General features: G+C 44.9%; 2 protein-coding genes across 2 annotated transcripts; both read right to left on the bottom strand.

Annotated features, from left to right (window-relative positions):
* Window positions 1-3,898: 3,898 nt before the first annotated feature.
* On the bottom strand, window positions 3,899-5,892 carry LOC116417264 (MAGE-like protein 2). Its single transcript, XM_031929626.1, has 3 exons — window positions 5,220-5,892; window positions 4,818-5,147; window positions 3,899-4,551 (listed from the first exon to the last, which is right to left on the bottom strand). The coding sequence occupies exons 1-3, from the start codon at window positions 5,229-5,231 to the stop codon at window positions 4,309-4,311; spliced, it is 585 nt and encodes a 194-aa protein (XP_031785486.1). The 5' UTR covers window positions 5,232-5,892; the 3' UTR covers window positions 3,899-4,308.
* Window positions 5,893-12,368: 6,476 nt separating this feature from the next.
* LOC100113657 (cuticular protein) lies at window positions 12,369-14,958 on the bottom strand. Its single transcript, NM_001170854.1, has 4 exons — window positions 14,859-14,958; window positions 13,496-13,735; window positions 13,049-13,210; window positions 12,369-12,764 (listed from the first exon to the last, which is right to left on the bottom strand). Exons 1-4 carry the CDS (start codon window positions 14,868-14,870, stop codon window positions 12,633-12,635), a joined length of 546 nt encoding a protein of 181 aa, NP_001164325.1. The 5' UTR covers window positions 14,871-14,958; the 3' UTR covers window positions 12,369-12,632.
* Between the last annotated feature and the right edge of the window lie 4,535 nt (window positions 14,959-19,493).

Below are 19,493 nucleotides of genomic sequence, written 5' to 3'. Positions count from 1 at the left end.
CGCCTCGGGCTGGGCTGCCACAGGTGAATTTCGATCGATTCGGTCAGATAAGGGGTGAACGCGGTTTGTTGTGCGATCGCGGATAAGGAGATGTTATTGAGTCTCTCAGCTGTTTCTTTGATTCCCTAGTTCTCTTTCCGACGACTGTGTGTAGGATTGTTTTGATTCGTAAATGCTTGTGTTTTTCTTTTTTTGGTTACTCGTTATGCGCAGTCTGTTGTCGAACGAGTTTTCTCGTTTCAACCGACGAGGGCTGATTATTAGCTCAGTAAGCAAACCGTATGTTATAATTCGAGCCGCTTCCAAAATCCATATTCATATGCGCGCTGCAGCAGCGATGAAAGAAATTACGTACATATTTGGATATAGGACTGCTTTTATTTCGGGCCTTTGACATTCAGATTAATATAATACGTGTCCTTTGTGCCAAAATGCTGACCAGATGGGGGACATATTCCGCTGCAGCTGCATACAGCCTGCTCCGGCGAGTTTACATTACACGTATACTGGCTTACTATGTCAATTTTCACCTGGCTGCAGCTGGTATACGCGCGGCGTATCGAATTTGCTTTTCGATGTACCGAATTTCCGAGTAAAAATATTAATTTTTCTCGAGCGTTTTAGTTCTCTGTGTTTATTCGATTTACACGCTTGCGGGGGGCTCTGATTTGCCGCGAAGAGTAGCACAGTTCAGAAATGCCGCCAAGAGTGCCTCATAAGTAGCACAACTCATTTCACGCACGCTATAGACTAGCACAACACAAAATCTCCCGCAAAGACTAGCACAACTCAAATTTTAAACAATGAATTTCTATGAAAATTTTCCGATTTTTGCGAAACTGTCCCTAATGAACATTTTTAATTATTCACAATTTACAACTTTTAACCGAATTTAAAATTGTTTTCACAAATACAATAATTTTTTACAAACATTTTTATAAATTATTCACTTATTTTAGAAACCTTCTAAAATTTACGAAACCTTTTTAAACTTTGAGGTTTGTCTGTCTTTGTCCAAGGTTTCCATGAACTTAACCAACAAAATAACCCAATAGAAACGTAAAATACTCAGATTTTAAGTCCTCTCCTCTCTTAAAAAAGTGATGGGCTTTGTTGTGAAGCATTTAATTGAGAATCCTGGTACAAGAATTAAGGAACGCGAATCAGAAATACGGATTTTATTACATACTAGGAATGAAGGCGCGCTTCGCTCGCTCTTGATTCTATCTCTGTCTAATAACACTGGTAGAAAATCTACCATAAGTGCTGGGCGGCACACTAACATCTGCTAATATTTTATAAGCATGTAACATGTTACTAAATCCCTCAAAGCTATTTTTTAATAAATACATTAATAATGTACAATGTCGTCATCATTGGTTTGAATAGTGAATTTGAAGAAAAGTTCAGTATAAGAGTCAGTGGGTTTAAGTCTATCATTATACAATGCTCTTTGAATTGTAAAAAGGCTACTAGACAACTAAAATATGACACTGCCACTTCCTATTTTACCTAGAAATATTTAACCTAGATAATTCTGATTTAACTGTTTTCGTTCATATTTTCACATCAAGGCTCATACGAATTTTTTAATTGAGCAGGTCGAATTTCACTTGTAGCCAGTTACGCAGAAACTACTATCTCTAGCACATAATATTTCTGGTTTCTAGCATATTTTTTACATGGAGAAAGTGATAAATGTTTTGGCTTTTTTGTCAAGGTTTTAGGTAATTAGAATTTTGACTTTTAATAGTTGTGAGAGATTTTGAGACCGATACCTGTTTTTCCATTTTTGCATTTTTTCTCATTCGAAAACTAACAGGTCTAGAAAGCTCATATTTTGCATATAGATTTCTTTTGTGATCGTGGAAAGATATTTAAAGTTGAATCAACGTCAACTGAAATACTTTTGTGTTCGACTATAACGCCCATGATAATTATTTAGTCGTATAGCATGAGTTTGCATTCACATCAGTGTCGGAGTCGAAATCAGAAGTTTTTCAGTTAAGGTCGATTCAACTTTAAATTATCTTTTCACAATCACAAAAGAAATCTATATGCAAAATATGAGCTTTCTAGACCTGTTAGTTTTCGAATGAGAAAAAATGCAAAAATGGAGAAACAGGTATCGGTCTCAAAATCTCTCACAACTATTAAAAGTCAAAATTCTAATTACCTAAAACCTTGACAAAAAAGCCAAAACATTTATCACTTTCTCCATGTAAAAAATACGCTAGAAACTAGAAATATTATGTGCTAGAGTTAGTAGTTTCTGCGTAACAGGCTATAAGTAAAATTTGATTGCTCAATTAAAAAATTCGCATGAGTCTGGATGTGAAAATATGAACGAAAACAGTTAAATCAGAATCATCTAGGTTAAATATTTCTAGGTAACATCTCTAGTAGCCTTTTTACAATTCAAAGACTATAATGATAGACTTAAACTTACTGACTCGGATAGTGAACTTTTCTTTAAATTCATCTCTCAAACCTCACCGAGGGCGACTTTGGGCACAGAGACACAGTATATCTTCAAACTCTTTATTCTTTTAATTGAACTTCTCACTGATATTTAAAAAAAAAACTAAATAATATTCACACACTTTATTACTCCTTCAAATAGGGTTAGGGATAATACTACACACTCTTGTAATGATTAATTTTTACTAAAATTTCTTGCTAGTTATATTACATATATTTTATCTGTTATCAAGGTTTCCACATTTCATTTTAAACACCTAAAACATTTCTACCAGGGTTATGAGTTATCAGTGTTTTGAGGGTTATGAATTTAAAGCGCTGTTCTGATCACGTTGCCTAGGCAACCAACCAGCAACCAATCAGAATCACGTATTAAATGCTTCACAACAAAGGCCATCATTTTTTAAAGAGAGGAACCTACAAACGCTTCAAACTGTTGGCGCTAAGCAGGCAGCAAAATTTAAATGTTAATTATGACATGATAAGGAGTGCGCGAGGCGCACTTAAATTTCCTATAACATAAAGTCGCGAGTTGTGCTACTCTTGACCGAATTTCTGAACTGTGCTACTCTTCGCGGCAAATCGTGAGTTGTGCTAGTTTTCGTTTGAAAGTTTGAACTGTGCTAGTCTTCGTACGGAGCGACGTTATAAGCAGTTCGTTGACGTGTGTTAGCGTTGTTTAGAACAAGCACAGTTACAGGCCACGCAAGTTCGCATTTTCAGAGAAAAGCCCGCTTCGATCTGGAGAATACGCCGGTTCACAGGCGTATCCTCGAGTAATCGATCCATTAACAATAAATATCGCGCTCATCGCAGCTCTCACTCGCGCGATTCGAACTGCAATTACCAACGCCCATAAACAAAAAGCCAACCTTAAAGCGATCGAGCGCAAGTGCTCTACGCGTCTCATCTCACAATTTTCAGCAACGGTTGCCTGTTATACAGGCGCATTACGTACGGCAGAGCGGCGCGCCTGGCGCGTGGCAGCCCGCGGTCCTGTTTCGGCTTCTACGCAGGATCCGGTTTCGTATACGAGTATACTCTTACAGGCTCGCCGTCCCGCCCTTCGTTCACGCGCTCAGTTTAGCGGGATCGCGATTTAATCGATTTCTTATCGACGTCCTCTCTTATGAGTAATATGGGCCTTGATTCGAACTTGACGCGGTCTCGCTCTAATTAGAATGGGCTTTGGGCAAGCTTGGCAGAGACGAATGTTGTACGCGCCGGAGTCGAACGTGTTCCGGTGGCTTTAGGGTAAGCACGTAATTATCGAGCTGGGCGGCTCTAAAAGTGCACACGACCATTGATTTTGTGGATCGGCCGATTATTCATTCTGATATTTTAAGTTTTTTTTGCGTGCATAGCGATAGAGAGGTATCGAGGAATCGGTATAGACAATATAAGCAGTGGTACAATATTCATTGACAAAGGTATTTATTTAAAGGTGAGAATGATGAGGCCCCAGGTGTTGTACACAAAACGTAGAAAACTTGCATCTAACAAGAAGTAACAAGAAGCGAAGATGAGCGAGATCGTCGGAGTAGGTAATCGACTCGATTAAACACTTCGTCGACGTAATCAACAATAACCAATCCCCGCTGTGCGGATGGCTTCCTCGATTCTCGGCGTTTGGAAGAAAAATAAGCTCAGTGTACCAGTGAGCCAGCTGAAGAAGTCAGGCCCACCAACAGTGGCTCTCGATACTCCTCCCGATGCGTCCTTGTACCTCCAGAGTCCTTATCTTCCCTGCAGGCGAAACTCCATCGGGCGCAGTATCTATACTATGGCTGAATCGAGGCATACCTCCGCTGCTTCCTCATACACCGTTTACCAGGTGGTGTAGGCAGAGATTGGGTAAGCGTGGCTGTACTTCTCGTAGATGATGGGCTGAGCGTAGGGCACCGGGACGTGCTTGACCACGGGGACGGCGTAGGGAGCTGGCACGTGCTTGACCACTGGGTAAGGCACAGCAACTGGACGGTCGACCGGCACTGGGACGTGCTTGGTCACTTCGACGGGGTAGGGTCTGGGCACGTTGACGGCGACTGGGCGGTCTACTGGCACGGCGACCTGAGCAATGCGGAATGTTACGTTGGACAGTTATTGACGTGTGTTTGGAAGGCGCGAACCTATTGTGTACGGCGATTATTATTATTCAATTAACGGCCACCGCACGAGTACAACTGGTAATACGTGTATGCAAATACGCCGCGTTGATATTGCGATCTTTTTCACGGACTCGAGAAAATTACGCCCGCTCAAATGTAGCAAGGCCGCGCGAGGTTACTCAACCGAGGCGTACGGCGAGAAATGCACGCTTATTGTCGATTACTGACCTTCTGGATGACGGGGTAGGGCACGTGCTTCTCAACGGGCACAGCCACGGGATGGGGCACAGCGACGGGCACCTCCTTGGTGATGACGGTGTTGGTGTGGACGCCCTGGGTGTAGACGGTCGGAATGGCGAGGTGCGAGTAGGCGTAGGGGGAAGCGTAGCCGTAGCCGAGCTCCAGCAGTCCGCGCTTGTGCTTCTTTTCGTCGGTGACTTCCTCGGTCTTTTTCTCGAGCTGCGGCTCCTCCTCCACGTGCTTCTTCACTTCAACCTTCTCCTCCACCTGAGACACCTCGGCCAGGGCCAGAGCCACCAGGGCGAACAAGATCAATGCCTGGAATTTGTCGGGACAAGCGTTGAGTATTAGATCTCTCTTTAGAGTTTCGTTAAAAGAGTTTATAGTTACCTTAGCAATCATGTTGATCGGGATTCGAAAATTGCGGGCTGCTGCTGCTATCTGTGCGAAAAGCCTACGAAGATGCGACTGGCTTTGGGAGCGCGAGTCCGAGCTTTTATACGGGAGGAACCGCGGGGGTTTCGCGAGTAGGTCCGGTCCAATACCTGCTGCTGGTGGTGGCGAATCCAAAAGAGAAGAAGAATTCGCCGGGCCCCGCCGAAAATCCGACGGCTATACTTGTGTCGCTTTCTATTCGCAAACTCGCTCCGCAGTCCACCTATGACGGTGTGTGCTGTAGTCGCCAGATATAAGCGTTTGGCGAATTGCGCGAGTTACGGCCGAGTTATGAATTTTTGACTTATTTTATTAGGCGAAGCCTTATAGGTTTTTTTCTCGTTAGATCGATCGTGAAATCGAGCCTGATGATCTCTGCCGTGTTGTCATAGTAAATATATTACATAAAATTACGTAGAACTCACGGTGCTGTAGCAAAAGAGCTTATACGCATCTTGAACCGAATTTTCTCGAATGTAAAAATAAAGTTCCAGTTCTTTCGTAGTTGGCACGCACGGTAACGGCAAGTTTCAAAACTTTTGCCAAAATGGTTTGTTGTGACACGAAGATTATGGGCTTTGTGTTATGTTCATGCATATTGTGAAATGGTCGTGGAATAAGTAGAGTATGAACGTAAAGATACTTTAAGATTGCGATAAAAATTTCAGAATTACAGAAGTCGTTCGTCATAGTTGTTACAAATCAAGGAACATTCTTCAGCTTGTACTTCATATGCGTTAAACGCTAACTTCACCAGCGAGAAGCTCATTCATTAAGACGCCTGCTTATCTGCATAAAACGAGTCTCATGATTTCGTTATCTCAATGAGAACGAAATTATGCAAGCATGCGAGCTCGCTAAGAAGCGTAAATGTAAAGGACGTATATATAAGTAACGAGCTCTCGCCGATGAGCGAGACAGTTAAATAGACGCGCGTGGTGAGATAATTCTCGCGTAATTGCTCTGTTAGCAGTGCTGTGTAAAAAGTATCGAAAATTCTTTGCACTGAATTACGCGATAATCGATAGTACGAGTGAAAAAAAACAAAAATGAATCGCCCCATTCCTCGTACTGCCACAAAGACGTATAAGCGCTATTTACGCGCGTTTCCTGAAAAAGATTAAAGCGCATAATCTACGGGAAATCGGTTTCACGCACATTGCATACACCTCCAAATCCCTTACCATAAGAACGCGGAAAAATGCGCATCGAAGCCGTCATTGTCGCTCGCGCCCATTCAAATCCGATATTTGCCTCCGACAAAAGCCTGTTCCTCGCAACGCCCCGATGTGCATACACAGTCGTTCCTTCTCATTCTCTTACTCGCATCAAAAGAAACATCGCCTCGAGAGGCCTGTAGCCGGACGGCCCGCAAACCGGATCCAACCGCAGCGGGCAGAAAGATCTGTCGAGGTTCTCCGCAAAACCTTCGAAAAGCCACCCTTCTCGCTCTTTCGTGTTGCTGCATTCCTCTCGGTGAAATTCACGAGAGAGAAAGAAGAGACACAGAACGTCAGCGAATGGTGTGTCCCTTTTGCTCGCGTGACACTATTACCTAAAGAGCGAAACTTGGACATTTCGCTCTCGGCTCTTTCTTTCCCTTTCGTTCGTCCTTTCTTCTCTCGTCCTGACACGCTCGCACCGGGGGGCATATTCTGCGCGTGTGATGTTGCCACGACGTCCGAGTTATATTCTGCGATGCAGTTTTTCGCGAGTTTCGAACCGGGTGCTGCAGCGGAGAGAACTTGTTTCGGTTCTGACTATCTTAGGATTTTTGTTCGGTCGACTGTGTCTTGAATCGGTGTGTGGTAAAACCGACTTTTCTATTTTCACTGATGTTTTACGTCGCGACATAAATCTGCGCGTTTCTCTGAATGTAAGTGATTTTTCTTCTCTAAAGTACGAATCATCCAAGAGGCCGAAATGCCCTCAGGGCTCTGCGCAAAGTATCACCGCAATACCCTTCCTAGCAGACAATGCTCGGAAGTCAAGCCTCTCTCGCCGCTGCCCGTTCATCACTCTCTACACAAGTCCGAAAATCGAGGGACGATCACACCCCTTGAACCTCGTCGACAATCATCCTGGCGAATTCCGAGACCTTGACAACGCCTCCGGGCAGTGCACTCTCTATGCTATCCACGACATAATGATTCTCTTTCGCAGAAAAACTATGCCCGCGTAATTGAGCACCTGTCCCGAGGGATCGGCGACGATGATCCTCTGCACTGCCCCCTCCGAGCGTAATGGCCCGTCTAGGCAGACCTGGCCCTTCATTATACTTTGGGACCCAATTAGCGCCGTTTCCTCGTGCCACTCAATTTCTCGCGAGGCGCCGACGACGATATTTTTTTTCTGAGTACAAGGGCGATTTGCGCTTTAGGAAAGTGCGATGTAAAGAGCGAGGATTCTGGAATTTTTCTCGAAGGCACCGGCGAATGGTTGCTCGTAATTTGTTGGCTGGATTTGACATTCTTTTGCGAATAAGTGGTGGGAGTGGCTCGAAAATTGAGTTGTAATTGTAGCTGGATAATACTGAGATTCGTGCACTAAGTATTGCACTTTAAGAACTGGTTATCGTTAAGCCGCGCGATTATACAGCTTTTAAAACGATGTGCCAACACTGCGGAAAAATTCCCATCATCAGAATATTATAGTCACACTAAATTTTCCAACATGGAATACATTCGCTTAATAGAGCCGTCCTTCGTAAACATTCATCCCAGACGACGGAAAACTATCGTCGACGAATCCCACAAGTGCATCTTTTAATTCCTCCTCCCAGTGATGTATGTGTTTGTCTCTCTTATCTCCTCTAGTTTTTCAAGCATTCCTCAGCTACGATCGAACATGAACTCTCGGGATCCCCCGTACGAAATCAGCTAGTTTTTATAGCCGCATAGATTCTCAACGGCCCGACGATCGTTAAATATAGAAGATTATGAGCGCATCATCGCAAGATTTAGATCTTGCACACACGTGTAGTGCAGCGCGTCTATAATATACACAAAAGCGTGTAACGGGATCGTCTCCTTCTACTCCTCGGAAATACATAAAACGGCGCGCATACGAAGCCAAAAAAAGTGCCAGCGGCGCATCGTTTGTTTGTTTTACATTACTGCGCGTCGACTACTATACTACGTCATCTACACGCGCGCGCGCGTTTTTCGGCGCTTAATTTAAATTGTAAATCCTTCATTAGGGAGGATTAGGCGGCAGCCGGCAGCGAAAAAGGGAGAGCATGCATTTGAATGTCGATTGTTGATCTAAATCTTGAAAAAGGCTTTTAAGCGAGCGCGCGAGCTCTCCCTTTTTTCGGCAATTTTACGCCTTATCTTACGGGCTTTTAGTGCTGTCTCGACGTTCGGCAACTAATGCACTTCTCGCAGGCGCGCGGAGCGACAAGGGCCGAGACCTTCGAAGCCCGAATTCGTTTGCACGCGTTGGTGTACGGCTATTTTGCTTAGAATTAAACTTGAACGTCTACTGCGGATGTGTTTTATGTAAAAGAGATGGTTCGGATTTCGGCTGTGAAAGCTTATGTTGGCCGGAGAGGAAGCGATCGATCGAATTAACGAGTCGATGATAATGGAAATGATTGTTTTTTTGAGTCTAATATGGAAACTCGGAGCGGAAATCGCGTTTTTATTCACAACGGATTTTCAATTAAATTTAACCGTTTAGGATAATTGGTATTCTTTGAATAGTTGTCTGGCATGTCTAGCTGTACTGCTTTCTAGAACAACGTGAAGTAACGATCGTTAATTTTACGTAATACAATGCTCACTCGGTAACGAGATTGAAGTACTTATACAGTGTGAGGAAGTAAAAATCTGTTACCTATTTTATGCACGTTGTACTTTTTTTCGGAAAGTTATTCGAAAAATCGCGACAATTTATGACAATTTTTTAGATGACTTTTTTACTTCTGAATGATAAATTACAGCCAGACGGCTTTAAATAGTAAGTTCACTGAACTGCAAGTTTATGCAGTGGACAGGATGTGTCTATAAATCAAGATTTGGCTGTATTTATATATTGCCATGCACTGATCTCGAGGCAAAAAATAAAGAATTATGTGGATTTCCAATGTCTCGAACGACAATAAAATTATTCGTATGGCCAATAAAATTAAGCGCGACGTGGAAAAGAACATGCAACTCTGCGGCTGCACCAAAGAATATAAAAACATCTAATGACCGCACAAAGGAAGCGCGCGGCTAAAAACTGGAAGTCACCTAAAATTGTCTCTTTTTTATTGCTCCGGTAAAATATAAGGAGATCATCCGGGGGTGCGAAATCCGGCTCGAGCCGTGAACGCAGCTCGACTTGGGTCATCCCCGGCATCCTCATTAATTCCGACTATACGCCCGGCTGCATCGACGCAGCAGCGAGTAAACTAGTTTCGCTTTTTATGCGTGTATTAGGAGGTCTGGGATATCCGTTTTCTCTCGGCTCCGTCGTCGTCGTCGTCGTTTTGAGCGCAGATATATATGAATGTGTCTGCGGCAGACTAAATTTATACTCATAGTCGAGCGGGTGAAGTAGGCGCGTCTTTCGAAGGATGCACGGCCGAGCGAACGAATCCGCTACGGCTTCGAGTTTGTTTGGATTAATGCAGATTTCGGATTCGTCGATTTTTCAAGCTGATAAGCCGAGAGTCGTCGTTTGGGTTGTTTTGACTTGATATTCGATACCGATAGATTGATGCTTACCAGGAGATTCTGGAGTTTCCGTTTCTGAAGTGTGTAATTATTGTTATATTTATAAATTTTTATATCTACTGAAAAACAGCATATTATATTCATGTTCCAAGATACTGGATGTCATAAACATGTTAACCATCATTTATTTAAGCGTAGGAATATTTGTGCTCATCGTCCCATTATTAATGAATTATTATTAGAAATTACCAATCATTCTTGTTGATTTAAAATATTTCCTATACGATGCATTCTCTTCGTGATCGTTGTCCATGACCTGCCTCGTATAGCACAAATTCCGGTAACTCGATGCCCGAAAAAGAGCTGCTCCTCAGTCGTAAATATTAAAATAGACTGCAGCTAGTTTCGAGAATTGCAGTAGAGGAACTCGCGATAGAATGACATGTTGGTCAGGCTGATCGTTATTAAATGACCAGTCACGCAACTCGTATTATTCGGTGGAGTCTAGCTTCCACGAAGGACGATCAGGTAGTTTTGTTGCAGAGCAATATGGGGACGACTCTGATATGATGCTTGATGTAACTAGCTCGTTTGACTTCTTATTATAATATGTAGTGATTTGTATATGAGATTATGTTTGTACGGACAAACGATAATAGGCGAAAATGTTGAAATTCGTATTCCTCTGGTCTTTTTCTCTCAAGCTTTGGTTACGTAAACAGTATGCGAAAAAATGTAGGTTGATTGCTTTATACTGTACATTATCTATCTTATCCTTGAATGCCGTGACTATGAGCAATTACAAAATTGCAAGATACAGCTAGACGCGAGTTACTTTTTCGTATCCTCTATATATTATGCAAATTTTTATTTCACAAAATTTCCTATTTCCGATAAACCCGTTCTGATAAAACTAGATTCACATTGTTTTCTCTCGCACAGTCGATCTTGTTACGGCAATTGCGTGTAATATGCGATCATTTATAGAATGGGTGCACTACACTCGCAACGCGTTACAATGTTTCATCAGAAACTAGAATATTCGCAAAAGTTCAAACCATTTCGTTAAAATTTAATTTTCAAATCGCACACACGCACTGCTGCCTGAATTGCATGAATAATTCAAACGATATATAATTTTGCCCCTGGACACTGCAGTATAGAACATAATATTATACACATACACAGGGTTGAAATTCGCCGGGAAATTTTGCGTTTATATCCTAACGAGCGAGAGATAAAGGATTCAGTAGACTACGAAATTGATTTTATATAACTTCATTCATCTCGCAGCATGAATAAGCGATTGGACTCCCTCGTTAGAGCCGCGAACCCTTTTATAGCAGCGGCGCGCGTGGTGCGCATCGTTATTCGAGCAAAAAATCGATCGAGTATATTGCGAAATGAATTGCACGCTGTGGGGGACAATAGCGAGCTTAAATATAATTACATGTAACTCCGACGAAGCGTATGGAAACGTGACGGTGATTCGCTGAAAGTTTCGTACAGTGTCGAAATCGAATATTGCGCGCCGATTTGCATATTCGATGGGGCGTTAACGCGCTAAATGTACTATAATTCATCATTTAGAACTTTTCTAATCGTGATTTATCCACAAATGTTTCCCTCCTCCATCTCCAACTCTCCTTTTCCGAACAAACCGCGAGACACATACAGAGCGCATACACAGCGCGATCGCTCGAGCGAGTGCTTTCTCATGGTCTCCCGCGTATTTTTCTCGCAGTTCCCTTTCATCCGTCTCTCTTTCGCGCATACGTGTAGTGCGGCGGCGGGGTAATTCGTTTGCGACTCGAACGTCTCATTGGAATTGCGCACATAGTATTCGCTGCGCCCTTGTCGCGCACTTGCTACACACGCGAGGAAGTGTCGAAACCTTCGGCTCTCGGTGGCGCATTTGCACTTAATTACCGCGCGCCAGCAGCTCTTTCGAAAGCGCGAGGAGAGATCGCGCGCGATTGGGGCGCTCCTTTCGATTTTTCCCCATCGATCGTCTTTCATGCCTAAGCGCGCGCGTGTGTGTACACGTCTCTTGCGATTCCGCGGCGAAAGATCGATGCCTCGATTGTGTTATTTGCTGGGATATCCAGAGAGAGAGAGAGAGAGAGAGAGAGAGAGAGAGAGAGAGAGAGAGAGAGAGAGAGAGAGAGAGAGAGAGAGAGTGAGAGAGAGAGAGAGAGAGAAGGAGAGAAACGTTATAGCTCGCAGGGGCTCCTTTTGTAAATCAGGTTGCGTTCGTTGCGATTGCCGGCTTGAAATCGTTATTTATGCGATTGTGTAAATAGCTGTTTGATTGCATCTGCATCGACGCATCGATTGCATCTCGCCGAGTTATCGCTTTCGAAATTTCAAATTACACTGACGTGCCAATCGTTAGGAGTACGAGGAGAAGGACATAGTATTGTAGTAAAGAATAACGAGAGAGTTTTTTTTTCTAAAAAACAATCTTACAAATGCATGTTTTATTACGTTAAAATTTGATTGCGCTATAATTACAGCGAGTAAGGGAAGACATTTTGGTCGGTATCGCGGGCTCTCTGCGAGCGCGCGTTATATTATACTCTCGTATTGGGCGATGTCCGTATGTAGGATGTGAACGCCGACGTCAACGCGAATCGCTCGGATTCTGAACGCTCGTCAGGGCGCGACGCTGTATGTGGCTTGCGGCGATGGCGATGGCTGCTCCAGTTTACAGGAGACCGTGGCCGCCAAAGTGGCCATAGTGGCCGTGATGCTCCTTGATGTAGACCGGAACCTGCTCCTTAACGACGACGGGGTGAGGTACTGCCACTGGAACTGGGACTGCGTGAGCCACGGGGACCTGCGGAAGAATCGAAATCGTTACTGTTTTTTCGTTTAATTAGTAAATATGATATTCGGCAACCGGGTTGTACGACTCCGAATATCACGTTTCGCGAAACGCGCAGCAGAATCGGCAAGAGGAGAAAATAAAACGGCTATTCAAAAGCGCGCGCGAGACAAAAGCTCGAGCCGAGCTGTGGGCCTTTAGCGTATCGCTTGAAAATCGCGTCCATTGTGACCGCGAATGCGCGTGTGTATTTTTTTCCTCTCTTACACGCGAGGCGGGCGATTGTCGTGACTCACCTTGACGGGGTAGGGCTGGGGCACGTGAACGGGGACCTTAACCGGAACGTGGACTGGGTAGGGCCTGTCGACCGGGACCGCTACTGTCTTGGTGTGGACGACGGGGTAGGGCTGGGGCACTGGCACGGCGACCGGGTAAGGTTTCGGCACTGCCACTGGGACCTGTAAAGAACAAATCACATAGCACAATGGGTTAAAGAATGTATATAGTGGCTGACGAAAGCGCAGCTGGCTAATTTTTTCGTTATTGAGAACTTGTGCACTCCTGTATTAGAGATTGATTGTTGAGAGTCGATCAGAAGGTAAAATACGTAGGGAATCAATCCGATTGATCCTGCCACTCGGCGAAATGATTGATACATCGGACGCTGTGTATGTGCATTACGTCGATGTGTTTACACTGTATTGGAAAGTTTATACAAGCTGTTTTACGAAAAATCAACGCACCTTCACGGGGTAGGGACGGTCTACGGGCACGTGGACGGGATAGGGCTGGGGCACATGCACGGGCACTCCGACGGTCTTAACAACCGTGTGCGAGACGTGGTGTCCGTAGTCGTGGCCGAGTCCGTAGCTCAGACCGTGACCGCCGTAGTCGCCCAGCAGCAGACCACGCTTGTCCTTCTTCGTCGCGGCAGCGGGCTCCTCCTCGGCGAAAGCCACCGCCGATACCAGCAACAGGCAAACCTGCGAATTATAAATTTAAATTGCTTTACATAACGTAATACATTATAATATTACATGCTTCGATAAGTTCGATAGCGATATTTTAAAAAGTCCGGCGTAAAAGGCGTCGCATGACGAATACGGCGAGAGCGGAAGAGGATGTGCGCGCTGCGCATAACAGCGTTTTCGCCCTTTTTCGCTTGATTAAGTGCTGAAAGCGAAAGGAGATCGCGACTGAATAATTAATTACCTCGATATACTCGCGCACGCGTTCGAACAAATTACCGGGGCGCCCTGTACCTCGCAATGTAATATGGCTCTCCTTTTTGCTCTCCCCGAGCCTGAAACCGCTTCGATTCCGGCAAGATTTATCGTCCGCTCTCGGTTTGTTCCTTTCGACCTGCTTACGATACATTTGCGTTACGTGCGTCAGTCCGCGTGTGAGTATTTTTTTTCCCTCGGTGCGTGTGTGCGCATTGAGAGAAAAAAAACTAACGAACTCTTTGTCGCAGGAAATTTCAAAGCAACCCTCTTGCGGCAGACGGTAATCCCAGCGGTCCCTTTGCCGAGAGAGCGGAACCACACGCGCGCTCACGCGGAGGATGCTCAATTTAATAGCTCGATCGGCTCGAGCGATTACCTAATTTCGCGCTTTAAACGACACGGCGGCGCGGGCGGGTTTCGCGTCGTTTCTCCGATGCGAGAGCGGAAAAAGCCGAACTTCCGACAGCGACACGTGCGCGCTTTTTTTTTCTCAAACGGGAAGGCGAAAACAAGCCGAGAGAAATAAAAAGAAAGAAAGCAGCGAGCCAGCGGCGGAGAGGGTTCGTTTGTAATGAATTCTTTGATGTCGAGGGCTTTACAGTTCGAGTCGGGTAAGGGTTCGGATGATTCGGTTTGGAAGTGCGAGTGCAGTGGTCTTGCAAATTACAAGTGCCTTGTACCCGCGATAACGTGCGCGAGCCAATTGGCTTGAAAAAGTTAATTAACTTAAACACTCCACAACTTCTCTCTCAATTCGACGAACGGATTTTCCCGCAAATCCCTACGGCGGCAGATGCAAAGCAAGGACAATAAACAGAAAAGAAGCTTAATCCGCTCGAAGACGAACGCCGCACTATGTATACAATGTATATATACGTACCAGGAGCTTCATGTCGAGAGCACCTAATACTTCCGGCGTTTACGTCCAACTAGCGAGGCTTGCGCGCGTACGTCGAAATGTCCGCTAAATTGGAAGCTGCGAGTAGTCTGCACGGCTCCAAGTGAAAATCCACCCTTTATATAGCTAATTCACTTTCATTTCACCCCGCCGCTTCGCTCCTCGCTTGCCAAGCCAATGGCCGCATACAGCTCCCTGCTCGATTCCCCATAACGCCACACCTACTCCTCTCTCGCTCGCTCGCGCACATGCACGCGTATGTACGTATATGCGGCGACTGCATTGTAATGCATAATGCACTCGCGGGATTGTATAACGCGCGGAGGTGTACGTTTGCGGCTGCTGAGGCCCGCGACACTCGATACGAAATCGCGGAAATTCGACTGGATGTATGCTTATTGGATTATCGCTTTACTCCCTTTGCCCTCCCTCGTGTGCGGAGACAGTTACGTGTTCTATGGGCTTTGGCGGAGAGACGCCACGCGATTTCTTTGTTTTGGCTGTTATGAGATTGAGAGGTGAGATAAGTTTGACTTGCGGGACTCGAGTTCAGCTTTTTGCTGCACATGTACAGCGATGCGTTTATGTAAATGATGCTGATCTATAACGGTATACGCATTGATTTTGCGAGATAAAAAATTTACAGCGTTGCGTTTCACCTGGACATTTTCAGACCGTATATAATTATAAGAATAATTCGTAGATTCCAAAGAGAACGGCAGGGGTCGATTTAAATATATTCTTCCGCAATTTTTTACAGAAGCGCGGGCCGCAGTGGTCTGGCATTAAACGAGTTATAAACCGATGAAACGATTATCGGTATGATCGAAACTTTTACGTAAACTCATACTCGCGCTGTGTGTCTGCGTATACGAATCGAGTATGGAGTTATCCAGGAAATTGCGTATCTCGCATGCGTGCCTTGGGAAAATAATGAAAAAGGGATACGCAGAAATCGTTTTGATTTCTACAACAAATCGTCCCTAATTACATAAATATACGCGTGAAATTTTCATTTCTCTATAGTAATAAGTCCAAACGGAGTCAAAGTCTATAACAGTACACGAGCAGAGAGCCTCGATTTCCTGGACGCATAACGCGCACGCGACACTCGTTCTAAAGAGCAAGAAAATATAATGTTATCGATTACAAGCCGTTGTATTGACCTAATATCGGAAAAATGTACGCATCGAGGCACACTTTCTTCGGCAAAAATGCGAAGGACGATCAGAGATTCTCTCCGTTTAATTGCTCTTGTCGCTCGGCGGGTGATGAATCACTTTCAATTTCAAAGAATATCATCGATGCGCGAGCTTTCCGGTTGAAACGGTCGCGCGTGTTTAATGCACTCCGACGTTGTTATTGCGCGCGGAGAGATGTACGTGTGCACTTACGCGCGCATAATGCTGCCTCGCGGTAGAAAGTTCAAGTTGAGCGCGACCTAAATTTTTTCGCGAGATTGAGCGATTACGCGTGTAAAGTGGATGTAAACAGAGGTATCCCGTGAGGCTTGTTTTCAATTTGTTCGTTCCGTGTATTAATTTTCGTGTTTTTGAACGTTGCCTTTTTTGCGCTTGACTTCCGAAAAGACGGATATCACTCGGGGAATGTTTGTGGGGGCAGATTCGTTCGTAAATTATATGAGTGTATATGAATATTGAAATGAATCTTCGTACACGCCTTGAATGGCGTACGCGCGCTCGTACGTGTTCTTTACTTTCTTGAGATAATTATGATTAAAGAAATGCAATTGCGCCAGTTATAATTGCAGGCGAAGATTGATGTCGTGAATGAAAATCTTCGGATTATATTTCAAATAATTTTCATTTATGCATCATTATACCGAACTAATTTTTTTGTGAGTCAAGTGTAAGCATTATTAATTAGGGTAGGTACGCGCGATACCATTTCCACCGAACGTATTTTTTCGCCGTAAAATTATTCATATAGGGAACATTATGACCGCAGTCATTGATGCGATACGCACAGCTGGCGATCGTTTTTATCAATTCTCGGCTACGTAATTCAGCACACGCGCTTTATGGACAGTATAATAGCCGTTTATGCGCCGAGGCGTTCATTGCCATTACAAAATCGCAGTCGCGAATCCAGTTCGCCGGCGTTCACGATTGCACTCGCGCATTCTTCGGCTGGTCGCTCCAAGATCGTATCACGCCGCGGCCGGATAATAAGTCAAGAGCCGCCGCGCGGCTAAAAATAATTTACGTTTCCGCAAACACAATCGTCTCTATCGAACTGATTATAGGGCTTAAACAATCAGGTCCGAATGAAAGCGAATCGATTCTCTATCCGCGCATACCTCAACAGCTGAAACCGAGATAAACCCCAGATATACGTTCGTTCTCAATTAGCATCTATCGTATGGCTTGTAACACGCGCTAATCGCAATCGAATTCCGGACTTAGGAAGACCGCGAACTCGCGGCATACGTGTACACACACACGGGCTTTGTGCAATTGCCAAGCATAGGAGCGGATGCCTTCGTAGGCTCGTGTTTGGCTCCGAAGACCTGATTTCACAATTCGCGGTCACTGCTATAGAGTGATATATTGGCATTCGCGGCTTCCAGTACTATATCGATCGGGGCTCGCAGATATTCGGAGGAATCTGGGAATGCGCGCAATTTAAACTCTGTCCCTTCCCTTGTACGATAACAATAATAACAGGTGCAGTGTGCATAGTAATTCGATTCGAAAAATGTATGTGGATGAAAAAAGTTCCCACGAAACCTAATAATAATAAATCCGCAGCGTAAAATAGTCGCGGTACGCGACTTTAAAAAAAACTCTTTGCAACACCGAGCGGTTAAAACTACGGGTGCATAAGTCTACGCGATACAGCTAAAAGTCCTGCGGAGGAAACGCGACACTCGGTGTATCGAGCAGTACATGTAGCTCGACGCGTTACACATCGCTTTTTTCTCTGCTCTCGTTTCGATAAGGTATATACATATAAGTATATATGTATATAAGTAGACGCGGCGGGAAGTTTTCGCTTTTCAAACGCGTGCTCGAATTGCGTCATCCTCTGGTTTCGTTTTCGTTGTACCTGTTCCGGGTAGGAATGTATGCAATGAAAACCATATCATCGTCTCTGCAGCTGGCCTCTGTGTACGTGTAAACAATGGGATTATACAAACCTGCAGCCGTTGCACAATTAAGCCTCGCGGCTGAGCGCCGCGGAGACACGATACGCGAAAAGGAAAATAGTCGCGCGAATGCATCCCGTTGCTCGCGTCTCATTGTTCACGCGTACAGAAGCCAGCTGGAGAGGCGATGATATGGTTTTCTAATCGACACATTAACGAAACAGGTATAACGAAAATCGAGCAATTCGAGCTCGCGTTTGAAAAGCGAAAACTTCCCGGCTGCGCATGAGTTAAAGCATGAGCGGCCCCAGCAGGCCCGACAAAAGACGATTTTGGCATTGATGACAAACCGGCTATATACGTGCAGTGAGCTCACAGATAGCTGCTGCTTCGTACGGACTAACCAAAATGAAATTCGCTCTTTCAAAATTTTTAAATTCAACAGCTATATCTTAAATCCACTCAAAATCGCGAATAAAATCGGCAGCATCACGTCCATTATGCACAATATAAGGAGTTTGCGAAAAAGCACAAAATATCGCCGCGCGCAGTGTCTAGCCTCTCAGATTTGAGTATCGATACAAAGACGCACAGTGAAAAGTGTGTAACCGTGGGCTCCTATCAAGATCCGCCTATTACGTCAGTCCTTAGTTCTTGCACACACACTGTCTGTATAGATACGTTTCCGAGGCAGACTGCATGTGTGGCCTTATCTTTGCCGCCTCTCGGCGCGTTTCGAGTATTATGCAGCGTGAGATTTGACAAAAGGAAAGGGGGACTCGCGATTCCGTTGCGCAAAGATGCGCATGACTATTATCCCTGCGAATGCGTCCCACTTTTTGACTATCCGGAGATTCCTTTGTTTCAGAAAGGATTCGAGTCGAGTTTATTAACATTTTTCGCTTTTCGACTTTATCGCGCGTTTTGGAACCGCAAGCAAAACTCACTGCGTCAAAGTGCATCGAGGATTAAAACCCGTTGTGTCCAAACCTCTCGATATTTCAGAAAACGCAACTTCCCTTACCCATCAATTCTCTCGACCGTAAAACCTGCAGCGCAACGCATCATTGATATCTCACTCCTCGTCGTTCAGTTTCGGACTTCGACTCGACCCACGGGCGCACGTACGCGCGTATCCGCAGAAAAATCGAAGCGCCACGCGGAAATATAATCGTCGGCGAATCGACGAAGACGGGCTTGCCTTTCGATGATTGCAGGGCCGATTCCAGCGCTGCACACAGCGTCACTCGGCAAATCGCCGCCGATAAATAGCAGGGCCGACGAGTAGCGCTCGGCGATTGCGTAATGGCACGAGGAGAGCCGCGAATTCAGTGTGGTACCTTCGGATTCTGGAATTTCGGTGCTTTGCATCGGTAGCGGCGATGCCGATGAGATGATTGCGGCGTAGCTTTTATAATAGCAATCGAAGCTTCGCGGCGGGTATTCGCCGTTTCGAAAATTTATTTCAGGGGGGATCGGCCGCGATTTACGGTACTTTAATTGTGATA

This window comes from Nasonia vitripennis, chromosome 1, assembly GCF_009193385.2.
Source record: "Nasonia vitripennis strain AsymCx chromosome 1, Nvit_psr_1.1, whole genome shotgun sequence".
NCBI classification, from domain to species: domain Eukaryota; kingdom Metazoa; phylum Arthropoda; class Insecta; order Hymenoptera; family Pteromalidae; genus Nasonia; species Nasonia vitripennis.
This window is presented reverse-complemented; position numbering and strand designations above follow the sequence as displayed.

Bases quoted from the DNA above. Each gene is read 5' to 3' on its own strand.
- LOC116417264 (XM_031929626.1), bottom strand. The intron at 4,552-4,817 runs GTCAGTAATCGA...CGCATTGCTCAG, and splicing joins CCTACCCCGTCATCCAGAAG to GTCGCCGTGCCAGTAGACCG.
- LOC100113657 (NM_001170854.1), bottom strand. The intron at 13,211-13,495 runs GTGCGTTGATTT...TGTTCTTTACAG, and splicing joins ACCGTCCCTACCCCGTGAAG to GTCCCAGTGGCAGTGCCGAA. The intron at 12,765-13,048 runs GTGAGTCACGAC...ATTCTTCCGCAG, and splicing joins CCCAGCCCTACCCCGTCAAG to GTCCCCGTGGCTCACGCAGT.